Raw genomic sequence first — 8,758 nt, 5'->3', positions numbered from 1 at the left:
GGTGGTACACACCTGTAGTCCCAGCTACTCGGGAGGCTGAGGCAGAAGAATAGCTTGGACCCGGGAGGGGGAAGTTGTGGTGAGCCAAGATCATGCCATTGCACTCCAGCCTGAGAAACAAAAGCAAAACTCCGTCTCAAAAAAAAGATATATCAGTCAGTCATCAGTGCTATGAAGAAAAAGTGGAGCACAGCAAGGGGACTGCAAGTAATAGGGTGTGGCCATGGAAGACGTGTCTGAGGAGATGACATTTGACATTTCAGAAGAGGTCTGAATGAGAGGGACTCAGCCATGCAGACAGCTGGGAGAGGAGGATTCCTGGGAGAGGGAATGGCAGGTCTGACACAGAACTGTGCTCCGCATGGGCAAGGGATCCTGGCAGTCAAAGTCGGAGGGAAAGTGGTAGGAAATAAGGTCAGAGGTAGGCAGAGACCAGATCAATATCGTGCCGTCAAGTCCTCACTGAGGAAGGACTATAGACTTTATTCTAAGTCCCTTGAAGCCAGGGAGAGTGATGAGTAGAGGAGGGATGTGATCTAATTTACTGTTTAGAATTATCACACTGGTTTTTGTGTGAAGACAACAAATGTTGAGGCCAAGAGTTAAAGCAAGGAGACCAACCAGGAAAGTTATTGCAAAGGGTCCTGTGAAACGCACAGTGGCTTAGACCCGAGTGGTGGCAACAGAGGAGCAAGAGGTGGTTGGGTTTGGGATAAATGCCCAGGGTAATACAGTCAGAATCTGCTGGTTGACTGGAAGTGGGGCATGAAAGAAAAAGAGCTCCAAGTCAAGAATGGCTCCAAGGTTTTTGACTAAGCCACTAGATGATGGGAAACACCTGGGGGGTAGCAGGTTTATGTGGGGAGAACAGGAGCTCTGTTTTGGTTTGAGCTGTCTGTTAGGCAGCTAGTTAGAAATGCTCACTAGAAACTTGGATGGGCTGGGCGCGGTGGCTCACGCCTGTGATCCCAGCACTTTGGGAGGCTGGGGCAGGCGGATCATTTGATGCCAGGAGTTCAAGACCAGCCTGGCCAACATGGTGAAATCCCGTCTCTAATAAAAATACAAAAAAAAATTAGCCAGGCATTGTGGCGTGTGTCCATAGTCCCGGCTACTCAGGAGACTGAGGCAGGAGAATCGCTTGAACCCGGGAGGCAGAGGTTGCAGTGAGCCAAGATCATGCCACTGCACTCCAGCCTGAGCGACAGAGCGAGACTCTGTCTCAAAAAAAAAAAAAAAAAAAAAAAAGAAAGAAAGTTGTGTAAATAAGCCTAAAACTCAAGGGGACAAAAACCTTCCCTGTTAAATGCCCTGGTTTCTAATAATTGGGGGTAGCACGCCAGTTCCTGATTCCTGCTGTAACTTCAGTTGGCAGCTTCCTGTTGCGTCAGGCATAGCCACCTGGGATTGTAATCATCTGGACGCATTTCAACACCCAAGCAAAACTGACTAGTGACACCAGCCCTGCCAGGGAATTGCAAGGTAGCACAGAACATGAATTGGTTAAACTTCACACAACAGCAGCATGTTGCTTGGAGACCAGCTCCACAAATTGGTGCGGCGGGGGGCGGGGGGGGGGCATTATTCAAGTTCATGCAAGCTGGACTCTGTCACAGAGCCACTCCTTAATTGTACATTGGCTAATCCTCTCCTCCAAGCAAGCCAGGAAGCCCACGAGTAGGGAACAAGAAAGGACAAATGACTTTGACTTTGCAGGTTTGGAGGACAGTGTGGCAGAGTGGAAACAGCATGGTCTTTGGATGCAAACAGACCTAGATTCACATTCCTTCTCTGCTCCTTCCTACCTAGGTGATCTCTGACATGTTACTTTACCTTTCTGAGTCTAAAGCTCAGGTTACTTGGCCACAAAGTGTGATAGGATTGTTGTAAAGATTAAATAAGTTTCACAGGCCAGGCACGGTGGCTCACGCCTGTAATTCCAGCACTTTGGGAGGCCAAGGCGGGCAGATCACAAGGTCAAGAGATTGAGACCATCCTGTCCAATGTGGTGAAACCCCGTCTCTACTAAAAATACAAAAATTAGCTGGGTGTCATGGCACACTCCTGTAATCCCAGCTACTCTGGAGGCTGAGGCAGGAGAATGGCTTGAACCCAGGAGGCAGAAGTTGCAGCGAGCTGAGATCATGCCACTGCACTCCAGCCTGGGTGACAGAGAAAGACTCCATCTAAAAAAAAAAAGAGAAAGAAAGAAAGAAAGAAAAAGATTAAATAAGTTTCACATGTGAACCCCTGGCACCTGGTAGGCATTTGAAAGGAATAGTTCCCTTCTCCCCTGTCCAAGTCCCCTCTCTCCATAAAGTCGATATTCAGAGATAACCCTCTCTTCCACCACAGCCCATCTGGGCTTTCCTTCACTCGGCTCCCATCCCAAATCTTCAGGCTCTAACTCCTGAAGGAAATGTCTCCTCCAGCCTCTCCACCCTCCTACAGCTAGCGCATGGCATTTGATTGTTTTTCTAGAAATAAAGACCAGATCAGCAACATCTTTTCTGGGTTTGCGGGACTCCTCGCCATCCTCCTAGTCGTTGCGGTTTTCTGCATCTTGTGGAACTGGAATAAACGAAAGAAGCGTGAGTCCCTTGTTTGTCCTGAGTTGAGACACAGTAGGATTAATAATCTAGCCTGGAATTTAAAGCCCAGCTTATTTACCAGGGATAAACTATTGGCCTGGGGAGTCCTCAGTTCTTACCTGATACATTGGCCATTGCCTCACTCAAGATCCTGAACGGTGGCTCCAAAAGCCCAGTGCTGATGGAGTTCCCCTGGGAAAGACATTGCCCTGGTGCCCTGTGTCCAGTTTCCTCTTTATGTTCTGTCCATCAAGTCCCCTATTCCTCTCACTCAAATGAAAATTCCTGTAGCTCGAGTCTGAAAGGGTATTTTTGCGAGAACTGGCAAGGATGGGGAGCATTTTCAGGGGCCACCATGAGTCCCTTCACTCTGGGCAGCTGACCCCCGCCATGACTCCCATCTCTCTCATTGCCTTGCAGGACAAGTTCCTTACCTCCGAGTTACCATCATGCCCTTGCTGACTTTGCCACAAACCAGACAAAGAGCCAAAAATATTTATGACATCTTGCCTTGGCGACAGGAAGACCTTGGTAGGTTTTTCCTTCTAATCTATGGAGTCCAGATGTTCGAACTTCTACTCCCAGAATGTGCCTCTCACCCTCCAGAAGCAATTTTCTTTAAGTTCTCAAACCTGTTTGCCCTTCAGAGCGTATCAGGGAGAATGGGATAGATAGACTGTCAGCTGCAACTCCAGTGGGGTCTGGAGAGCTCCAGAAAAGGAGCAGAGGGTCACCTGGGCTGGGAGTTTTGTTTTTTCTTAATATTAAGGCAACAGAAGAAAGCCAAGTGTGTCCAGGCACGGGGAAGACACAAAGGAAGAGAACTCGGTGCCAGCATCACAGGCAGAGGATGGGGCGGGGAGGAGGTTCTCACACAGGAGGTTGTTTGTCAGCCTCCTAACGCCTGTGATAGCATCCTCCAGTGCCACAGAAGCTGAGGGGCTTCCGGTTCTCAGAGTGTCATCCCCATAGCTCTGACCTCAGAACGTGAGAGAACACCAGACCCAAGGCTGGAAATTCCAGACACCATGCAAACCCACTTCATCCATGATGCAGGGATTATTTGGACTGAAGCACTCAGAGGACTGACTATCTTCAGGATTTGTTCTCTGTCCTTTCAGGGAGACATGAGTCAAGGAGTATGCGCATTTTCAGTACTGAGGGCCTTCTCTCCAGAAATTCTGAGAGCCCGGAGCATGTGGTAAGAGTCAAGCTTCTTGGGAGAATGACATGTCTCTGCCAGAAGAACTGCGGGGAAAGAGTTATAGGGCTTGGATCTGGTTTCACTGCAAACAAACAGCATGCCCTTTGGCACTCGCCCTGCAGTCCTATTAATAAATTGGGAAGACTAGCCTCAGGATCTCCTATACCCAAAAAGAAAAATTAAGGACAGAGGCAAGTGCTTGGAGTTATAAAAAGGGCACCAGGGTGCAGATATTCAAGTGCATAATGTCAGAACTGAAATTGATTGGTATATATATATATATATATATATGTATTTTTTTTTTTTTTTTTTTTTTGAGATGGAGTCTTGCTCTGTCACCCAGGCTGGAGTGCAGTGGTGCGATCTCGGCTCACTGCAACTTCTGCTGCTTCCCAGGTTCAAGCGGTTCTCTTGCCTCAGCCTCCCAAGTAGCTGGGATTACAGGCGTGCGCTACCACGCCCAGCTAATTTTTGCATTTTTAGTAGAGACGGGGTTTCACCACGTTGGCCAGGATGTTCTCAATCTCTTGACCTTTTGATCCACCTGCCTTGGCCTCCCAAAGTGCTGAGATTACAGGCATGAGCCACCGTGCCCAGCATTTTTTTTCTTTTTTTGCTCACTCCAACCTCTGCTTCCCAGGCTCAAGCGATCCTCCCACCTCATCCCCCTAAGTAGCTGGGACCGCAGGCACACACCACCATGCCTGGCTAACTTTCATATTTTGTGTAGAGATGGGGTTTCACCATATTGCCCAGGCTGGTCTCAAACACCTGAGCTCAAGCAATCTGCCCCCCTTGGCCTCCCAAAGTGCTGAGATTACAGGTGTGAGCCACCATGCCCTGCCAATTGATTGTTTTAACAAAGACATGACAACATGCTATTCAAATGAATGTTGCTGCCTTCAAAGTGATCACCTCAGTAGGGTATGCAAATATTCCAACAATGCCATTGGTGCTCAAAACACACTTAAAAACCTGCTTTGGATATTGCTTCCAGGGCTTATGTCAATTATTTCAATTACCCTCAGGAGCAGAAATATCTGTAAGTCATTCAGCACTGTAGCTGATATAGAAAGTGTTTGATCAAATGAGGTTGTTATAGGACCAACAGGTTTGTGTGTCTGCTGCCTGGTAACAAAACATACACTGTCCCTACTAAAAATACAAAATATTAGCTGGGCAGTGGTAGGAGGCATCTGTAATCCCAGCTACTCAGGAGGCTGAGGCAGGAGAATCGATTGAACATGGGAGGCAGAGATTGCAGTGAGCTGAGATCGCTCCACTGCACTCCAGCTTGGGCGACAAGAGCGAAACTCCTTTTCAAAAACAAAAATAAAAACAAACTTATGATGTAAATATTATGATAATCTTCATTTTATAAATTAGGAAATGAAGACACCGAGAGATTAGGTCAGGTGCTCATACTCACTTGGCAGAAAGTGGTGAGGCTAGGATTTGTACCTTTAGGCTAAGCCTCACCTTTAGCCACTATGTTGTACTGCCTCTCAGTGGGCTCTTCGGCTGATAATACTTTCGTCCCACCCGCCCCTCACCAATTGATTCCCATACTGTGGCCAAAAACCAGTTGCAATTTATCATCACATTTGCACTGTTGCTCTTCTTTGTTTTTTTGAACTATGCCAGTGGTATTTTCCAAGAAGAAAGGCTTTGTCCATATTTCTACTTGCATCTGACCACTGGCTTCCTTTTCTTCCTCATAGCCCTCCCAAGCAGGCAATGCCTTCCAGGAGCATAGAGCCCATATCCATGCCACGGAGTACGCGGTGGGTATCTATGACAATGCCATGGTCCCCCAGATGTGTGGGAACCTCACTCCCTCGGCACACTGCTTCAATGTCAGAGCTTCCAGAGACTGCACAAGCATTTCTTCAGAGGATTCACATGATTATGTCAATGTCCCCGCAGCAGAAGAGATTGCTGAGACTCTAGCTTCTACCAAAAGCCCTTCCAGAAATCTCTTTGTTCTTCCCGGTACCCAGAAGCTGGAGTTTACTGAGGAAAGAGATGAGGGCTGTGGAGATGCTGGTGACTGTACCAGTTTGTATTCTCCAGGAACTGAGGACAGTGATTCACTCAGCAATGGAGAAGGTTCTTCTCAGATCTCAAATGACTATGTCAACATGACAGGGTTGGATCTCAGTGCCATCCAGGAGAGGCAGCTCTGGGTGGCTTTTCAGTGCTGCAGAGACTATGAAAACGTTCCAGCAGCAGATTCCAGTGGAAGCCAGCAGCAGACTGAGAAAGATGTGCCATCCTCAAACACAGGTCATGCCGAGGACAAGACAGATGATCCCGGGACCCATGTCCAATGTGTCAAAAGGACATTCCTTGCTTCAGGGGATTATGCAGACTTTCAGCCATTCACACAGAGTGAGGACAGTCAGATGAAACATAGAGAAGAGATGTCAAATGAGGACTCCAATGCCTATGAAAATGTGCTAACTGCCAAGTTAGGAGGCAGGGACTCTGAGCAGGGACCTGGCACTCAGCTCCTTCCTGATGAATGAAGACCCAGGTACCCAGCTGTAAAGCCACATTGAGTAGCCTATAGACTACTGCAGAGTCTAGTGCAGACCCGTGATCACCTTAGTGCTTCAGTGGATTCACTGGTTAGATTAAAAAGAGGCTGAGATGAGCAGGGAACTAAGAGGCCACACAAAAGCAGAGGTTTGGGAATTCCTGAAGGGAATTCTTTTCAAGCAGAGTGTGGTTATCTCCTGTACCAGCCTAAGAATGTTTGCTGAAACTGCTTCCTAGAACTGTGAGGAACGCAGGAAAGTAGTGCACAGTAGTCTAAGATTATTACCTTCATTAATACCAACAGGCTGCAAAGCAAGAGTATAGATTATTGTATATTCCAGGCAGAGGTCAAAAAGAAGGAAGAAGTTGGAGTGGAGTGGGGTGGACAATTTCCATTTTAAAGAGTGTAGGCAGGCCAGGGGCAGTGACTCATGCCTGTAATGCCAGCACTTTGGTAGGCCGAGGAGGGCAGATCACTTGGTACCAGGACTTCTAGACCAGCCTGGCCAACATGGCCCATCTTTACTAAAAATACAAAAATTAGCCAGGCATGGTGGTGTGCCCCTGTAATCCCAGCTACTCAGGAGGCTGAAGCAGGAGAATCGCTTGAGCCCGGGAGGTGGAGGTTGTAGCAAGCCGAGATTGAGCCACTGTACTCCAGCCTGGTGACAGAGCGAGACTCCCTCTCAAAAAAACAAAACAAAACAAAACAAAAGTGTGGGCAACCAAATGCAGGTGAGGATGCAGAAGAATAGGAACTGTCACTGGTGGCTGATGGCATTGCAAAGCGTCAGGGCCACTTTGAAAAACTATTCAGCAGTTTCTTATAAGTATAACTTATCAGATGGCCCAGCCATTTCACTACTACAAGTTGACCCAAGTGAACTGAAAACTTATGTTCACACAAAAACTCACACATGACTGTTTATAGCAGCTTCATTCATAATTACCAAAAACTAGAAATAACCAAGATATCCTTCAACAGGTGATTGGATAAACTGTTGATATCCATTCCTTGAGTTTATCCATACTCAACAGTAAAAAATGAACTCTTGGTTCACACAATAGTAAACACATACCTTAAATCCATTTTGCTAAGTGAAAGAAGCTAGGCTTAACAGTCTACATGTTGGGCGATTCTATTTATATGACATTCTGGAAAAGGCAAAACTATAGGGATGAAAAACAGATCAGTTGTTGCCAGGTTTGGGAAAAGGAGGGAAGTTTGCTACAAAGGGGCTGCAAAGGGAATTTTTAGGCTGATGGAGCTGTTCTGTATGGTACTGTGTGGTGGATACATGACAATATCCATTTGCAAACACAAGAACTATACACATGGCCAGGCGCGGTGGCTCACGCCTGTAATCCCAGCACTTTGGGGGACCGAGGCAGGGGAACACGAGGTCAGGAGATTGAGACTGTCCTGGACAACATGGTGAAACCCTGTCTCTACTGTCTCTAACATTTGTAAAACTGTCTCTAATTTGTAATTTGTAAACCCTGTCTCTCATATTTGTAAAAACACAAAAATTAGCCTGGCACGGTGGTGTGCGCCTGTAGTCCCAGCTACTCAGGAGGCTGAGGCAGGAGAATCGCTTGAACCAGGAAGGCAGACTGCACTCCAGCCTGGGCAACAGAGAAAGACTCTGTCTCAAAAAAAAAATAATAATTATACGCTAGACAAAGGGGCTTTTATTGTATGCAAATTTTAAAAAATGAACAGACCGTCAAGGGAACCCAGGATGGTATGCAAATTGTGGCAAATGAATCTAATTGTATTATAAATGTATGATATCAACTCACTGAAAGGGATGGGGAAAAAAAGAACTGACAATTGAAGTTGGAAAACAATGTTTTGACTTGTAACTGTAGATAAGGACACAAAGAACTGTATACAAAAACTGCACTCTGGTTGGTAAATTTGTATCTCACAGAGGCATGGCTTAGCAATTCTGAAACGACTTTATATGTATATTTGGGTTAAATAAGTCAATCTATTGTAGATAAAGAGAGACAGGTTAGTGTAAGAACTGAATTGCAGGGCACCCAACTGGTGTCCAGAAAGCTGGAAAATTGGTTGGCTGTTGGGGGAAAAAACCCACACATTTGGTGTCAGAAGTGTCGTGAGTGAAAACAGACCATCACTCCACCAAGTGGCCAGCATTTAAATTCATGCCACACAGAGGGAACCATGACAGTCTGGTACTGATGACAAAACAGGGTTAGCCAGGGCAGCAGCAAGCGCATCGAAAGGACAATCCCATAATCAAGTAAGGAGAAGTTTGTATCATATGTGAGAATGAAGCTTAAATGGACTGAACAAAATCTTAAACATTGGCATGACAGAACTCTCATAACTAAGAGGGGATGAAAAGTTATGGGATCTAAACTAGAAGTTATGAAGACATCTGTCACCCAGTAA

At 46.4% G+C, this 8,758-nt stretch overlaps 1 protein-coding gene across 1 annotated transcript; it reads left to right on the top strand.

Annotated features, from left to right (window-relative positions):
* Positions 1–1,421: 1,421 nt before the first annotated feature.
* On the top strand, positions 1,422–7,999 carry LAX1 (lymphocyte transmembrane adaptor 1). Its single transcript, XM_003273143.2, has 5 exons — positions 1,422–1,482; positions 2,482–2,591; positions 3,012–3,122; positions 3,713–3,792; positions 5,517–7,999. The coding sequence occupies exons 3-5, from the start codon at positions 3,041–3,043 to the stop codon at positions 6,321–6,323; spliced, it is 969 nt and encodes a 322-aa protein (XP_003273191.1). The 5' UTR covers positions 1,422–1,482; positions 2,482–2,591; positions 3,012–3,040; the 3' UTR covers positions 6,324–7,999.
* The last annotated feature ends 759 nt before the right edge of the window (positions 8,000–8,758 follow it).

This window comes from Nomascus leucogenys, chromosome 5 (genome assembly GCF_006542625.1).
Source record: "Nomascus leucogenys isolate Asia chromosome 5, Asia_NLE_v1, whole genome shotgun sequence".
Classification (NCBI taxonomy): domain Eukaryota; kingdom Metazoa; phylum Chordata; class Mammalia; order Primates; family Hylobatidae; genus Nomascus; species Nomascus leucogenys.
The sequence above is the reverse complement of the archived record's forward strand: the minus strand, read 5'-3'. Positions and strand labels throughout refer to the sequence as shown.